The 18,247-nt window shown below is 27.8% G+C and overlaps 1 protein-coding gene across 2 annotated transcripts in view; it reads right to left on the bottom strand.

Moving 5' to 3' along the window:
- Positions 1 to 18,247, bottom strand: part of LOC132948754 (uncharacterized) — a 196,723-nt gene that overhangs the window by 89,126 nt on the left and 89,350 nt on the right. For both annotated transcript variants that reach the window (XM_061019392.1, XM_061019393.1), the window contains one exon: positions 3,453 to 3,616. In XM_061019392.1, coding sequence (XP_060875375.1) covers positions 3,453 to 3,540 — 88 coding nt within the window. In that variant the 5' untranslated portion in view covers positions 3,541 to 3,616. The remainder of the gene's footprint in view (positions 1 to 3,452; positions 3,617 to 18,247) is intronic.

The following is an 18,247-nucleotide window of genomic DNA, read 5'->3' as shown; positions in this document are numbered from 1 at the left end:
ATTTTTTTATATAGGTTAGGTAACCTATACATTTATATTATTTGTTATATTTATTTTGAAAGTTTTTAAAATGAAAATATTATTTTTGGTTTCATATCTTTAAGGAAAATGTTTATCTTAATATTTTGTTTTAATGTAGAAGTTATAATAAGTTATAAGTATTTATAAATTATATTTGAGTCTCGCCTCTGATGAAATGACTGTTTATTGATAAAATAATTACGCTATATATCAAATACTTATTAAAGTATGTTCATACTTAAATCGATTTTACAACTCCGTCTTCATCTCATCGTTATGTAGGTAAAAAATGTCTAAATAACAGAATTATCATTAAGTGTTTTTGGGGGAAATATATTCCTTCAAAAGGGTGACTGAGGAAATTGAAAAAAAGAAAACCGAAACGTGCATTGATGCAATTATTATAAGACTCATATACCTGTGTATATGACTTTGTCATTCGCTTTTAGATATGTGGAAAACGATGGAAAAAAAGTTCATGACAGGTTTTTTTTCTTTTTCCGAGGATAAATAAGTACACATTTTTCCTATTCAAGTTTCAAAACACATTTATACGGTTTAGTTGAACAAAATGTTATCATACGAAAATAACAAAGAATTCCACTGATGTTTTTCATTTTCATAATTTTTTTTTTTTAAAAAAAAGATACAAAGTTTATATTTTTGCTTTGAAAGCATGCACATTAATTTTAGATGTTAATTTTGATAGATAATATGTATAATAGGTAAGTGACTATACATATTATATTGATGTTTCTCATCACGATTAACTGCAGTTTGTATGGATACGATACAAAAGCAATGTTTAAAATGTGTAATAATTACTTATTTATTTTTAAGGATTTACACTAAGGTCACATGATAGTCAAATGTTAATTTGTCGACTAACAGTAGCGTACGTAGGATTTTAATTCGGTTAGGGTTTTACCTAGTAAATAATTTACATTATTTTTTTCTAAAAAGTTTTTATATAACAAACTATAGTATTAGTCTCAAATTTAGTCTACATTTACAGTGTTTAACCTGGTCATCTATAGAGCCTCAACGGCCAGTAATAAACGTGGTTTGTGGTTATAATTGATGGACGATGATACACCATCGATTATGGCGCATACGTTTAGAAATGTTCTAAATCAGCCAAAAAAACATCTGAAAATATGATTATCGACGTATTTGTCATATTTAAGAATGTATTTTATATCTATTAAAAATTACCAACAATTGATCTATGTGTATCAAAATAGTGGTAAATAAGATTTTTTGTAGAAAAAAGAAATTTTAGAGGGGTCAGAACCCTAGAATCTTACCCCTGAGTACGCCACTGTCGACTTATATATTATAATATTGTGGTGTAATGATGAACTGATTTTACAAAGTGACGGAAGTACACATTATAACATGAACATATAGATCGAACGAATCATATATTATAAAATTATTATGAACAGCGTGAATAAATGACAACGTATTTCAATATTCGTCGTTTCAAATAATAACAAGACGTATTAACCATAACCATAATTATATTGCGTTCTGATTGGTCGGTCAACCACACCACTAATACCAGTCAATTTAACACTAGCTTTTAACATGACCGGTCGTAAACGCCACGAACCGCTCAATTATAATTTTATAATGTTAATCACGATGCATAATCACACGTAAACAATAACAATAAAACATTTTGTCATTAACTACAAAAAAATTTTTAAAAAACCCGATAACGATATTGGTTAGTGCTGTTATAATAATACATTTCAGACATTTCTAAGAGGACATATTTTCTTATATTGAATCATTTAAAAACAAAACTTAAACATCTTTGATTCTGAACTTCTAATAATTTCCTATATTTTAAAATATAACTTTTATATTACATCAATAGCATGGTCTATACCTATGTTATAAATATTATATAATATTTTTATTTAATAATTTAGGAAAATGTATAATTTGTTTTCAAAAATATCCATAAAAATTGTCCGATGCACAGAGTTATGCACTTACTAGTTATTAGAAACTTTAATAAAAATGTATATTAAGTTTTATAATTTCTTACTTATTTTATACAGGATATTTTTATTTCCAATGAAATAAAGTCTTTTATCAATCTATTTCATAAAAATAAACTATAGAGTATAGATTGTACACACAAATATATAAATTGTATTATAAATATTTACTAACGTATATACATGAATAGTTAGTATTATTATATTAAGTAATAAGTACTGTGTATAATATTAATTTCTATTTCAACGAATTGTTTTATTTAAAAAACTTCAAAACGGCATATTATATAAAGACATTTTTCATTTTATTATTTTGTAGAATAAACCTTATTAGTATCCGTTCATTAAACTCTGGCTTGGTTTCAAAGTAATATTAAATTAAATTAAAAAGTAATTTATAAATATAAACAGCGTAAGAAACAATACATAATATACGCCATCGTGGCCAGAGGGGTTACAATATACTTTAGTTAAACCAGTTCATAAAAAATCAAATCATTTTGACGTTCTCTTAATTATTTTGCTGGATAACTACAACAAATTAGAAAAAAATCATCTCAGATTATGCGTTTATTTAACGTATATTTATGTATACAATTATTATAAGTTAACAGTGATTAAATTATTTGCATTTTAAATACTTAAAATACATATATATTATGGTTATAAATTATGGCTATAAAAGTGTTAAATATATTGAGTGATTGACTTATTATGACACTATTTAGTAGTATAATAAAGGTTCTTTCCATTATCAGTGATAACTATTTACGGCACCTCGGAGGATTTTACTAACATTTTTATTTGATAGTATAGGTTATAACTTTATTATATAATACAATTTCCAAATGGTCATAGCTAGCTTTAATATTAACGAAGAGCTTACAAAACGCCCTAGATAATAGTCTTGTTTTTAAATGTGCTTACCTATAATATGTAAATTCACTATACTATATTATTAAAGATACAAATTGGTTGTATGTTTGTGAGACGGATACAACGCATGCAGGGTTGGCATCCTCTTAACATAATAATTTGGTTAAGAAAACGACGCGCGTGTTCAAATCGTTTCGAAGTTTACTAATATAGTAATATATATAATACGTCATAATATTATATACGTAAGGCGCGCGCCTATGTGCTATGACAATATCGTATTACGATCGTCATTATTTACTTTTACCCACCTTTCTACACCCCCCCCCCTCACCTCGTCTACTGCAGGACCACCGAATCAGCGTCAGGTGTAGGTAGGTACTGCAGCCTTCATTGACTATATAATATCGAAGTGTATCGGTGTTGATGTATTGGACGGGGAAAACTTTGGGACTACAAATTTTCACCCGCCGGCACACCCGTCTGCGGGGCCGCGCTAAACTCGAAGTCGTCACCACAAAACTTTCTTAAAACTGTACTTACTGAAATTGGCGGTGATTTGTTCGCCGCAAAACACGATCACGAACAACAGCGCGTACACCAACCGCGTCTTCGCGTCACGCTTGTCCATCGTTGGCCGCAGGTGCACGCGCGTGCGCACACACACACCGTTTCCGTGTCAGATACAGTTCATCTATGAAGTTCACCTGTGGAAAAAATTGCTACGTCTTGTTAAATTGAACAAAATTACACAGACACAACAGTTTCCAAAGGCGGCAGCGAGTTTTCAAAACATAGTATATGTTAATTTATTTCTTCATGAATATTTATTAGTATTATAACGCACACTTTTTGCGTACAAACTCAAAAACGTTGCGTCGGCAAAAAATAAATGTTAATTACGCAAAAGCGTTGTTGCGGGATAGTATACATGTACATAAAACAGATTTTATTATGAGTAGGTACCTATAGGTACGCAGAAAGGCAATTCTCTATAGATTGCGGTTGGCTATGGGTTCAAATTACAAACAATTTTCATAGAAGTCTAATATTATTAAAAAACAAAATGCCTATTATGATAAAACAATGTTATAATTTTTTTCTGTTAAGTTTACACGGAACTGTATACCTACGTATTATAATGTATTTGAACGATTTGAGTTAAATATTTGTGGAGTTCTTCGAATACTATATTCGTTTTAGCATCCAGGTAGTATAATAGGTACATCGCTGAACTGTATACCATGGAACGCGCATTGGGAAAATAAAAACTATCCCACCCTAGTAGGCTGCCATTTTGATTCTTCTCGTAGAATAAACAATAAAAATTATCAGCTAAATATGCGATCATTTTTGTTATCATAAAAAGTAAAGATACCCCCCTCGGTCAACAGATATTAACCGTGGATACCACCGGTATATCACTGATATTCGTAGAAGATAAGCTAATAAAGATTAATAATTCTATCAATGACAAATCATCGATAGGAACACTAACGAAATTAAAATGGCGGCCATCGATATAGGGACACTTTTCAAAACCTACATGAATTATATACGATCAGTGTTCAGACTTATCTAGATGAATATCTAGATAATTATTTGTTCATCTTTAATCTTATCTAGATAAATAGTTACAAGGTATCTAAACGTTCATCTTAGATAATTTTTTTACTCATCTAAATGAATTCATCTAGATACATTTTTTATTGATAAAAATTGCGAAATTAGACAAACGAATTTAAATATTTATACAGATTCTCAAACCAAGTTTATGGTTTATAAATAATGTAACTATTTTTGTTTATATTATTATTATTATTATTATGTTCCTAGTGCCCAACTAAAATATACCTAAATTTAAAACCCATTTAAAAAAAAATTGTATCTATTTTTTATCTAGATAAAAAAGTATTTATCTTTATCTAGATAAATATGAGTTAAGTTATCTTTTATCTCTATCTAGATACATTAGAGTTGCATTATATTTATCTAGATAAAAAACTACTTATCTAATCCGAACACTATATACGATGCGCCTTCTATGTATAGAGTTCAGTGAGGTACATTAATTTATATGAATAATTCGAAATGTTCATAACAATTTATTATAAAACATAATTTGTTAATGATGATTAGACTTTTAAATTATCATGATTTTGTGAACGCAGTGAAAATTATAAAACCAAGAATCATTTAAAACTGAGTACACAATTTTGTGTTTCAATTTGAATACTTGGTCCAAATAAAACCCATTCCTATCGTTAAAGCACAACTTTACTATCAACTGCACCGAATCAATAAATTACGGATGCCATTTAATCTTTACCTATCGACCAGTTTATTTAGTTAGTATTCTTAGAATTTAATACTTAGTATTAATCTCTATTCGAAGATATTTTAATTTTAGTCAACGAGTTCAGGTATGATTATACTTCACAAGAATAATTTAACAGCAATACAACATTTTGCTGAAGTAAGGCAAATAAATATAATTATATGCACATAATTATAAATTAGAATGAATATAGACAACCCAAATACAAATAGTTTTTTTGTTTGAACACATCAATGATTATTGATTTCAATACCATTTCCTATTTATATTAACTAGCAATTTTTAATCAATGTTTAATCTTGAATGACAGAAACTACTAGTGAGATTTACTATAAGTTTTAAAATAATATATTAGGATGTGTTTATATATTTTGAGTGAAGAGATAAATATTATATTGATCTTGCAATGACATGTATTTTAATTTTATTTGTTGTCACTTTTAAGTTTTTTTGGATCTGAGTAAATAGTACTCCAAAAGTTGAATTAATAATATAAATTAATTGATATTTAAAAGTTTCTGCTTTTAAAAATGCCTTTCTTGATTACCTATCTAACCTAAGTCCTGAAAACAGAAGAAACAATATTGTCGAAAAAAGGTAAAATGTATGGAATATTATGTAACTATATGAGTTTTTAATGTAAAAACTGATTAATTTAGGACATTTTGTCGTACCTATAACTCAAAATATTATTATTTTAGATAATTTAAATTTTCACTGGATATTTTTTAACAATTTAACCATAACATTTCGATGTCCCTATAATAATTTAAAACGGTCAATAATAATTTACAAGCCAAAATATCCATATGAAACAACCATGATAGCTTATTTTAATTTCAGTTATGATAATATTTCTTTAGCTTAATTCGTGGTTTGAGATAATTTAATACTGCTTGGAACACTAATTATTATTCACAAGTTACAAGTCACAATATTCAATTCTTGTCCAAATTTTTTAGTAATTCATATTGATTGAATACCTACTCGGAGACAGAAACAGCAAATAATTAAATTAAATTAATGGCGTTTGTCGTATATAATAACGTAATTTATTATTTTAACATTCGAGTGAGTGAAAATTCAACTAAAATATAAAAATTTTTTTTTGTAATTTTAACATTATTATAAAAAATGTAAATATTAAAATATCCAATATAGGTACTTGATAAAAATGTATTGAATTCTTCTAAATTAATTTTTCACAATTGTTATAACTCCGTGGCTCGAAGGAAGAAAATAAAATATTTTGTATACAATTACAAACTAATAGGCAATTATAAATTATAATCACGTTGGACATAATATTGATAATAGCTAGGTATTGAATAAAGAATAGACTATTGAAATATATCAGAACGTCAACAATAAACATTGAAAAAATATTACGAAATGTATAATGGGTTTTTTCTTTGAATCGACTCGATAAAATAGTACGAAATTCAAATGGTTCTTTGTTTGAATCAATTCAAAACAAAATAATATATGTATCAAACAGTAAATTATTCCATAATTAATTTACCAAGATATACACAAGTACACATATTATATATATCGTAAAATAATTGTACTATTTTAAATATTATTATTGGTTTTTGCTTATTTCCACCGGAGTTACAAATGTTTACCAATTTTTAAGTTAAACGTATATAACACAGTACCTACCCACTTTTATATCATTATATGGTATACTGAGTATTGCTCAACTTCTCAATAATACGTTAGCAACGGGCAACAATCAGGATTGCCTTAGAATAAATACATTTAACTTCGATATGTAGTAATTTATTTTTGGTATTCATTTCCCGGTAAATCAGTGCGCAAACGTATCACAAGAGCCAATTTTATTTCTGAACAGTTTTTCCAAAAGTTTTCAGTTTGTTTACTTGACTGGTCAAGTTACTTCCCAGCCAACACCGGATGACCCACGAAATAATATTTTAATGCTTAAATAAATCAGGATACACAGTATAATATCGATCTGGCGGAATGACAAGACAAACTATGCAACCCCGTTGTCGTCGCGTCTTTGTTACTATTATTATTAATATTTTATGTAAAACGGACGTATTTTACATTAATCATTAACCGTTAGATATATATATATATACGATTTTCAATTTATTTTTTGCCGGTGCACTCGTCCCAAAACGTCCGAACTATTCTGCGGTTGAGAATTTCAAAAATGTCAAGACCGTTCCCGAGTAACGTACGCATCATCCGAAAGGGCCGTGTTCGACCGCAAAACCACCACACACACACACACACGCACACACACACACACACACACACACACACACACACACACACACACACACACACACGCGCGCGCACACGCACGCACACGTCGAAACCAGGGACCTCCGATTCCCAGTGTTTATTGCTTGATATTAATTATTAACTATAATATGTACTGCCGACGTATGACATTGGTTTCAGACGGAATTATTATTAATGGAAAATAAATGTGTGAATCGGAAATATAACGAACGAATAAAAACGCGATTCTGTAGCTATTATGTTTTTATAACAACTAACAACACTGCAAACAATATTAGAAAATAGAAGGTAAGGCAACGACAAAGGGCAAATGTATCGATCCATATATTATTATGTCCATTCGGATCTCGGTACACATAACGATATTATATAATTATGTGATTACAGTCTGAGAAAACAAGTAAACGAATACAAATATCAGTTTTTATTAAGTTGAACATTTAACGAGCTCTCGTACAAAACAAGTTTAAGTTACAATCTTTATCTTATTGGGAAGGTTTTGCTGTAGTCTGTAGAAATTGTTATTTCATAACGTATGGTTTAAAAATTCGACAATACATTTATATTATATACCTACCGAGTACATAAAATATCATGTTATTATTTAAACAATTTATGTAGATCTACAAATATTTTCATTAAAATTCTTAAAAAGTTATATTTATAGTTTATAAAACATGTTCTGAAATTCCCTATTTATTAAAAAAAAAAAAATTGTATTACAAAATAATAGAAAATTTCTTTTGAGAGGAAAATATTATTTTTCTTTATGGAAAATATTTATTGCATTCTAACTAACATAAAAATGTATCAACAATTTAATTTTACTAATTTTACTGAATATTACCCACGGTTAGTAAAAAAAAAAACATCAAATTTGGTTGATTCTATAGAACAGAATCGTTATTCCCATAGTGTATTTTAGTGAACAAAATAACATTGGCAACGGACTTCTACCTACTGAAAATAAAACAATTTAACATTTTTTTGGAAAAATTCAAACAGCCAATTTGTAAATTTAATTTATAGGAATATTTTGATGATAAAAACGTATATTTAAGTCAGATAGTTTATTTTTTTTTAAATATCAATATTTTTGGAGTACCTACCTAAATTAATTCGTAACGTAATAGTTTTTAATAATATTCTTTTTCAGCATTTTCAGGCATAAATAAATCTTAAATTATTTACTATTCGTATAATTTTCATAATTTATTTTATACTCTCAAACTCAGCTTAGGGTAATACAGTGGTCGGTGGTAGGTACTATTTTTGTAAATTAATACTTAAATAATAAAAAATACGATTACCTGCTTAACATTTAACCAAAATGTGAAATTATTATGATTTCGCTTGAGCTTATAGTAAAATGTCATATCGTACCAAGAAAAGCATTTAATGTTTTGCATATTTAAAAATAATAATATTACATATTATATTTATATAGAACAATAAGGTATTGTTCTAAATAAATTATTATTATATATTGAAAAATATTATATGGACTGTTTATCAAAGAAAAATAATTCATGATTCATGCATGCACAGTAATATTACTATATACTTTAAAAAAACTGAAAAGTATAACGACTATTAAATATTTATATATAATATCTCTTTAAATATAATAATATATTAAATGTTTTCTCTAATTATTGTCTTAGCAGCTTTACGTAACATAACATATAAATTCTTAGTAGACATGTGAAACACAAAAATAGTCTTCTCTCGGCCATTAGAATTCTCAAGAGACCATTCTGGAAACAATTTGATTTCAAACGTGTCCGCATAATGTATATTGAACCAATAAAGTATGGTAGTGAATACACTTGAAACAGTAATGGTTTTTTCGTCCACTTCATCTGAACTCAGAACGATAAAGCTAGTGTTATTTTCTAAAAATAAACTAGGATAGTTTTAAAATTTGTTACACTGTATCTTCTTGAGCACTTCATTGTATGCATTTTTAAATGAAGATAATTGTACAATAAATACAAGAATACAAATGCAGTACCATTACCAAAGGTATGATCAAAAAATATATTTTTTATCAATTAATTAACTATTTAACAGTCCTTCATTCTGAGAAATAAATAATCAGCTCAATATTTAATTCAATTTTTTCTTGTACCGCTTGTAGATTAATAATTTGAAAAAATCTCATTTTTAGTTTTAAAATTCGATATTAAAATAATGTAGATAATAAATGATTGCAATAAAATGTTTTTTAATATATTTTTTTTTATATTCTACGTTTAATATGCCAAACCCTTGCACTAAGATAAAAATATTTCATTAACTTAAGACTATCATAGCACTTGATTGAATCTAATAATTTCAATTTAAGTTTCATAAATATTTAAAATAATTAATGAATTTCATAGCTGTAATATTATTTGCATTGTCTTCGGAGTAGGTATATTATTTTATGTGGATTACTCAATAATCAATAAACCTTCAAAATATGTGTTAATTGTAATAACCTGCACTAAGATTAAATACAAACAATAAATTTTCCAAACTTGTAGTGATTTAATAATACAATTCGTTTCATAACAATCTACATAACTAATAACTATCACAATCTACAAACAGTACAAATACACAGATTAGGTACCCTTTATTTTCGAATAATTTTAGACAACGTTCCTTGTACAGGTAAGAGAATAATAAAATGTTCCATCCATACGAATTGAGCAGTAATAACTCTTTATCCGAAGTTAGCTAGTACGTAATGTCGTAATAATGTGGAAATAAAAATATTGCAATTTGATGTTGAATATTAGTTGTATATTTTCGTAAAAAATAAAACGAATAAATACTCAATAACTAATAATATTATAATAAATAATACTTAATATGCTCAGGAGAGATAAAAAGTCAAGATATTTAACTTCCTGTTCAAATATTTCAACCAGTACAACACTGAATAAATTGTATTAGGTAAGAAAGGTCCAATTTACTAAAAGTTGTATTAAACTTAATTTTGGACATTATAAATATAGGTACCTTATAATATTATGCCGAGCATCATTTAATAAATAATATTTACCTATACCTACTATTGCATTATTTATTAGTAGGACTCAAAATAGTTTTCGATATACGTAAACCTATTTAATATAATATTAGGTATGTAAATGGATTTGCTTTGTTTATTAGTTAAACACTACTATAAACCAATATTAGTATTAACACGTAGGACATTTATCGTGGAAAACTTGATTTTTAATTAAAACTATTCCTTCGCTAAGCCTAACGACGAGAACTAATGTTGTGTGAAATTACTGCAAGATATACGAGAAAATATATCGTATAACATTAGTGTGCTCCACGAAGTCCAATAAGTTTTTGTCAGAAAAAACCATTAGATAAAGATTATGAACCAGATAATTCATCAGTTTTAGTTTTAGTTTTTTTGTCTAATTTAATTTGCTTAAATACTACATTGTCTACATTGTATGTCACTAGCTGTAAACTTAAATTGTTTCACACCGAATATTATATTATAGCACAAAATAATAAAGTTCCATACTAAATGTTATAACATAATATAGAATAGGTATCGATTATAATAATTCACACATAATACATAATATTTATTTCTCTAATAACTATGTTTAAGTACCATTTATTGTGTTCCGCAAAATGTTTTGCTCAGTCATCAATAATTAGTAAGGTCGAAACGTAAGCATAAACATTAAATTCACATTGCCTATATAACGTATAGAACAAAGAATTACATGCCCTGAAGCAGAGGCGCAAACGGGATTTGTCTGAGGGGTTGTGAGCAGGGGTGGATCCAGAGTTAGGAAACTGTTGGTCAGGACATTTCAAGGGGCCACTTATTAAAACCGGATTAGAAATCTATACTTGTGAGCTAGGTACCTATATAAAACAAAAAAAATTAATTTATACTGTATGTGTGTTTATTCGAGGATCCAAGTGTCTAACTACCCAAGATCTAAGAAGAGGCCAATTTGATCAGCAAATATTAACTGTGGGTCAGCTGACCTCCTGAACCCCCCTCCCCCTAGATCCGCCCCTGGTTGTGTGTGGGGGGATCTCGCTGGAATCGTTTTCAGTGAGATTTTATATGAGATCTCAAAATCCATGTTAAGTAATATATTTGAGAATCAGATCTCGTAGCAGATTTTAGTAGAATTATGAAAAAAAACTCTTGGCGGTCAACGTGTTTTAAAATGTATAGGTACGGCATTATTGTCTAGCACACGAGTCCACCGCTTCGATTGTGTTACCTTGCCCTATAAACACCAATCAAATATGTCTACTGGAATGACTTTACTAAAATAATAATATGTTAAAAAAAAGTAATAATTTAAAAATCTTTCATTGGTTGATAGCAACTAGTTTTATTTTGGTTTAATCTGAAAATCAGACAAAATGTTTAATTATTTAAAAAAAAAATTGTCATACTAAAACATTATTAATTAGTAGTTTTAATTGAAAATGGACAAAATCCTAATTTAACCAATAATAATATGCAATTTTACACTAAACATTTTATACCTCCCTACAGTATCGCTAGGTCATGAATAAGATTTTGGTACGAACCTGATTTTAACCAACCAATAAAATAGTTATTAATGCAATAATAATATTTGTCACATATTAGGTATATATTAATATGGTATTGAGTTTTGACAAAAAATAATTTATAACATTATACCCACAATTTGTATTTAAAATGTGCCGTTTGTTAATTAAGCTCCGACGCAACATTTCCGCAAAGGTTGCTAATTTATGTTTACCGTTGAACTATATAACATTCACAGTACATATACAGGTACCTAATAATGTTACCACATGGTACATACCGTGTCCCATAAATAAGTTTATATTTTACACTTTATGTTTGTGTATCATATTGTATAAAAGCAGTCACGCAATTCTTCGTGTGTCGTATATAAGCTATGTATCATTTGAAGACCATCATAGTCCATAGAAAATCTGTTAGAATTCCGTGTACAAAAAAAAGGTACCGGTAGGTAACTATCTAACAAGCACGATGATAGATATTATATTATTATGCTATTATAGTATTATGGTCCATTTATCAAATGTTTCAGTCTAAACTGATATTTTTCTTTTCGACAAACATTTTCCGTGGTTTGAAAACACGTGTATGTCGTCTGCATTGTTTACACCAGCATATAGTTACCAATTTGTAGGTAGATTTTTTAATATTATTATTTTTAAATTTAAGTTTATATTATTAATTTGTTGATCATACTATTTTACTATATAATTATTCTTCTGTTAAATATATTCAAAATATAAATTATTACTCATAATATCACATCAATAGGCTAAAATGAATAGACCAATTCTGTTATTGTTATATCTGAATTGTAATCATTACTGTTGTTGGTGAAATAAGTATTAAAATTATTATAATTGCCAGAATCCTGTATTTCTGTGTAGTTATGCCATAGCTATTATCTATCTAATATTATTATACGAACACTGAAAAACTACTTACGTTTAGCTGTTTTCATTTTCAAAAGTGCTATTAAATGTGTAAAGTTTTTATTTCTTATAAATTATGTAATTAAAAGGAATAGTAAAATGTCATTCAGCAATAACAAAACCACTTAATATTTTTCCCCCAATAATACACATGAAGGTATTTTTTATTTATTTTTTTTTTTATTAGAAATAAGGCTTCAACATCACCGGTCATTAGCCTAGTGTAAAATTACAATGTAAAAGAGATAAAAGTAAAGTTATAGAGGAAAAATATTTTAATAAAAAATGTAAAATGTTACAAATTAATAAGAATTATTATTATTTAATGTTAAGCATAATAGTCAATAGTCATAATTCTTAACACAGGTATTGATTCTACTTATTCCATAACATCGTACACAATATAAAACAAATTCCTTTTGTTATAAATTATTTGATCTGCAGTAAAATTTATTTTAAAAATAATGGTAATTTCTTTTGTCATATTATGCTCATATTTTATGTTTATGAATCATTCATGTATGATTTGAAATGAAATATGTCATACAGTATACGTTACTCTTTGCAACTGTTTGAAAAAAAAAATCTGTAGGTGTTTAATGTTTATGCAAAACCCAAAAACCTTTATATTATTATATAGTTAATATAAAATTAAATAAAAAAAGTTGTTTTCAACTTTGTTTCGCCCTAATGTACTGCAGATAGCTACCAATTAAAATAATAATAGTAATATATTTAGACGTCGTATTAGATCAACAAAACCATATTTACCAACATTATTTACACTTTGTATTCTACGTATAGCCAACTACCAAAATGAAAGTAAAAAATCTTTTACTCCTAGCAGCTTCGTTTTTTTTGCCATTTATTCGTTCAATGTCCGGCAACCCTTCAGTTTTTCATAACGTTGGCTTTGTGCCATATCATTACGACAGCTGCAGTGTCTACGACGTCGGAAACGTTGTGGATTGTTCTCTACGTTATCCATTATACTCTATTTGTACTGTGTTACTGTTTATAATAAGCCAAAAAAAAAAAAAAACAAAAATAAGAAGCATAAAATAAAAACAAATTTAATTTTCTTGTCAATATTAAGTACAATTATGAAAAATGTTCACAGTTCCAAATGTTAACATTTCAGTTTGAGTTTGTTTACAATATTAGTTCTTGATTAGTAAGTTTTCTGTATTTTTTTTCACCTTTTTTTTCTATTCAAACACCGTAACAAACTCAATGACGTTAAGACGTGGAATGAATAAAAGACCAGTTTCCAAACGAAAAGCATGTTGTACTACTGTGTACCAAAAAGTTTTAACTAAATTTTATGAGCGCACTCAAAAGGTCATATAAATAATATTGTTGGATCTTAGTTTATATTTAATGAAAATTTACAAATTATAGTTTATTCAAGTTTTTCCGTATTTAAGTATTTTAAAACTTCGAATTGTAACAGTATCTATATTACAATATTATGTTATAAATCTAAGTTATTATTTATCATGAAAATAATCAAGCGGACTGTTTTTTGTTTAGTGTGTTTTGAAAATATACAATAATAATAACTGGTAAAAATGCAATTATCCTAACTTGACATTATTTAAAAACCATTTATCATTCAAACATACCAGTAGGTACCTAGTGGTCATATTTAGATAGTTATTAACTAGGTAAGACACATTATTAACTACCAAAAATGCAAATATTTTTTTAATTTTCCAGTTTGATCTTATAAAAATATCAAATTATTTAATTCAATCGCGTTTAGAACATAATATTTATCAATTTTAATCAGCGTTGTAAAAGTGTATACTTCTGACATTTCATTATATTTTGTATAATTTAGGTATTTACCATCTACAATTAAAAATACTATTTATATTAGGAATGGAACTAATATACTAAACCGTACATTTTTCACAAAACTATATTATTTGTTTTATTCTTATAATTATACGTATGCCCAAGAAATGTAAGTACTAAGTAGGTAGGTTGTAGGTACCTACTGACTATTAATACAATTTATAATTTTCATTTAACCAAACATGATAATTATTTAGTATAATTAACTGCTTGCATGTCGCATGACTAAAAAGGTAGGCAACTATTGTTTTTATTGTTCCTCTTGGTGAAATGTATACAGTTTACCAATTTTTAAAAATATTCTGAACCATATTTTAAGCTTTTAAAATAAGTTCAGTTTTTCTTTATTTATATAATTTCCATTTCATATTGTCATATTGATATATATGTATTATGAACATCTACAGTGGCGTAATTATGGAGTGGGGGTTAGGGAAATATCCGATAGAGCCTTTTTTATAAATAACAATTAAAATCTCGTGAGCACTTGGCTATAAAATATTTTAAGATTTTAAAATGAAAATTAATGGACAATAGGTATCTATTATCACAGTTAAAAAATAAAGGTTATAAAAACTTATAACTTTCGACTTTTGATATGATTTTTAACCACCTAAAACTTATACCTTCTTAGTATAAACACAGAATAAATAATTTATTTTAATTATTAAAACTGTTAATATTGTTAATTGCTATTGTTTTTGTAAATTTTATAATAATAATGCCTGGGATTTTAATGCCTTAAAAATTTTAAATAATGCACTAAAAAAATGTACTTCATTTTTTTTTATAATTTTGTTACAAATTGTAATATAAATTTGTTATATCTAAATAATAATATACTTTTAAACGATAGTAAAAAAGTTTTACAGCCAGAACTGATCGTTTTGGACTTTTCTATAATCGTTAATCTGGAAAAACAATTATTTATAGTGGTTCAGCGCACCGTATCTATATTTTAGTAAAAAGCAGCCAGTTTTAATGTAAAAACATACTCACAGGCTACCAGTCCACCACCTAAAATATGCTCACCACCCCTCCTTTTTCTCTACACGGGGGGGGGGGCGATATCGTCCATATTGATAACCTTATTTGGTCTAGAGTAGGTATAATATAGCACTATAATCACAATATAGGCTTTTTGCGAGAGCTCGCAAATAAATCAAAATCGGGGTCAACGATCATATAGCCGTTCGGAATTCCGTCTCGTTTTGATTTTACTCGTGACGGGGGGGAGGCATGACGATAATATGATAGGTCGAGAAAAATAATCATTATTATATCTTAGTTCTCCACCCGCGTAGGCTGTATTATAAAATATGTTTTATTAGAGAGCCAAAACTCTGATAACACCCTTGCGCGCCGATTTCCGCCTGAAATAAACCCGGTGTGCGGATTACGCCAAGAATATTATTATAATGACGTTTTAAAACGTTATCGTGCGTATATTATTATTTTCCGCACTATCATTATTATTATTATTCTAACGTAACATAATATGTATACATTTCACGTATATTATATGCACTACACATGTACACTGTGTCGTCGTCGTCGCCGCCGTTGTCGATAACGATGTTATTGTTTTACTCGGAATTTATTAAAAGTTACCCCTTTGGGAAACTTTCAGCTGTTAAAGTAATAATATAAGAGTTCCACCGCGAATTTTCCGACTGTAATACATAATAAGAGTATTATTATAGCGTATAATAATACTGCACGTGTGTGTTCGTTTGTGCGGTCCATTAATAGTATTACATATTAATACAATAATATAATACGCCGTCGCGTTATCGAGACTCTGTGCCAAAGCGATATAACATTTATGTGTAACAATACATACATACATAACAATATATTATTATAATGTATTGCGACGATTCCCGCGTTTTACAAGTTATTATAAAGGTTTTGAATACCATCGTCACCGTAAATATACATATACCTATATATATTATATTATATAGTTATGGAAACTTGTATTATTAATTGGATTGGGCGATTAAAGTAGTTTGAATTAAGTCTGTGGGGAGATAACGCCGCGTATATTATAAAGGCATTCTCGAGAAAACTTCGTCTCCGGCACTCGGGTACGATATTGTTATTAGAATATAATAATAATAGCACTAACAATAATATTGGTAATGTGTGTAATGTGTGTGATACCCACGACTGATTGCAGGCCAATTTTCTTCGTCCGTTCCTATCGCCTTGTAGTTACCAGCTATAGAGTTTTAACCGTGTAATAATCGTTTTAAATACAATAATATAGGTAATCGAATAATTATTCGTTCAAACATTAATAGTATTGCCGTGTTTACCGAAACGTGCCATTTTGATATACGGATGTGCCTACATTACTTTATTTGATTTTTGGTAAATTAAACAATTCGATGGCTTATTCATTGATCATTGTTATTATTTTCAGTTATGCGATGTCAACATACAATTATAAGTTTGACCAAAGAAACTTTTTACTTTTCTTTTTTAAAAATGTACAATTACTACAATCAATAAAATATCTGTACAAAAACTAATAAGCTTAATATGTGGGTATTATAAAGGTATTATCATAGCGTGATTATCTTGGAAGAATCCGCCCACTGACGAAACTTCACGGGAGTATACATATAATATAATATAATATAGCTATACGCGTTTTCCATGAATGGTGCAGTTAATTTTTTCAAATGGCTTAAGATATCATTGTCGTTTCATTAAAGTATGATAAGAGAATTAAAACCATGTATTTGTGTGTGTGTGTGTTTGAGGTATTTTTTTGTACGAGGTGAGTGTTAAAAATAAAAGACGTGATCATTGATTTATATCGTTTATTCGTTTGAATTATTTTATAACAAAATATTATTATAAAATTGTTTAAGGTTAAATTAAGTCCAGGAGAAGTTTGGAGATGCTGGTATCTGTGGATATTAGCAGTAGCTCATGCGTATGGGCAATTTTTCTTTTTTGTATGAAAGTTAGGTGAGAGATTTGTTGGTGGGGCGGTAGCTGCGCATATATCCATAATCTTGAAAATGTATTCCATAGGACGGTTTCGCGTCTTGAGTGGTTCTTCTATCTTTATTCAAGTGTGTGGAATTTATGTAATTTCAAAAATATCATCTCAGTGCTTATCTTATTTTGAGATTGGTAAATAAGAGAGGTAAAGTGAGTTTGGTTTGCCTTTGTAGTAGATATGTTGGTAATTTGAAGAATAGTGAAGTAAGAGTTATCGATTACTGTTTTTATTTTCTCACAGGATATTAATGGATATAATATGTTTCTTATAATAACACGAATTTATTTTGTTTTTGCAATTTATTTAAACCAGTGAAGTACCTGCAGATTATTAAAATATATCAATTGTAAA

This window comes from Metopolophium dirhodum, chromosome 7, assembly GCF_019925205.1.
Source record: "Metopolophium dirhodum isolate CAU chromosome 7, ASM1992520v1, whole genome shotgun sequence".
Classification (NCBI taxonomy): domain Eukaryota; kingdom Metazoa; phylum Arthropoda; class Insecta; order Hemiptera; family Aphididae; genus Metopolophium; species Metopolophium dirhodum.
The sequence above is the reverse complement of the archived record's forward strand: the minus strand, read 5'-3'. Positions and strand labels throughout refer to the sequence as shown.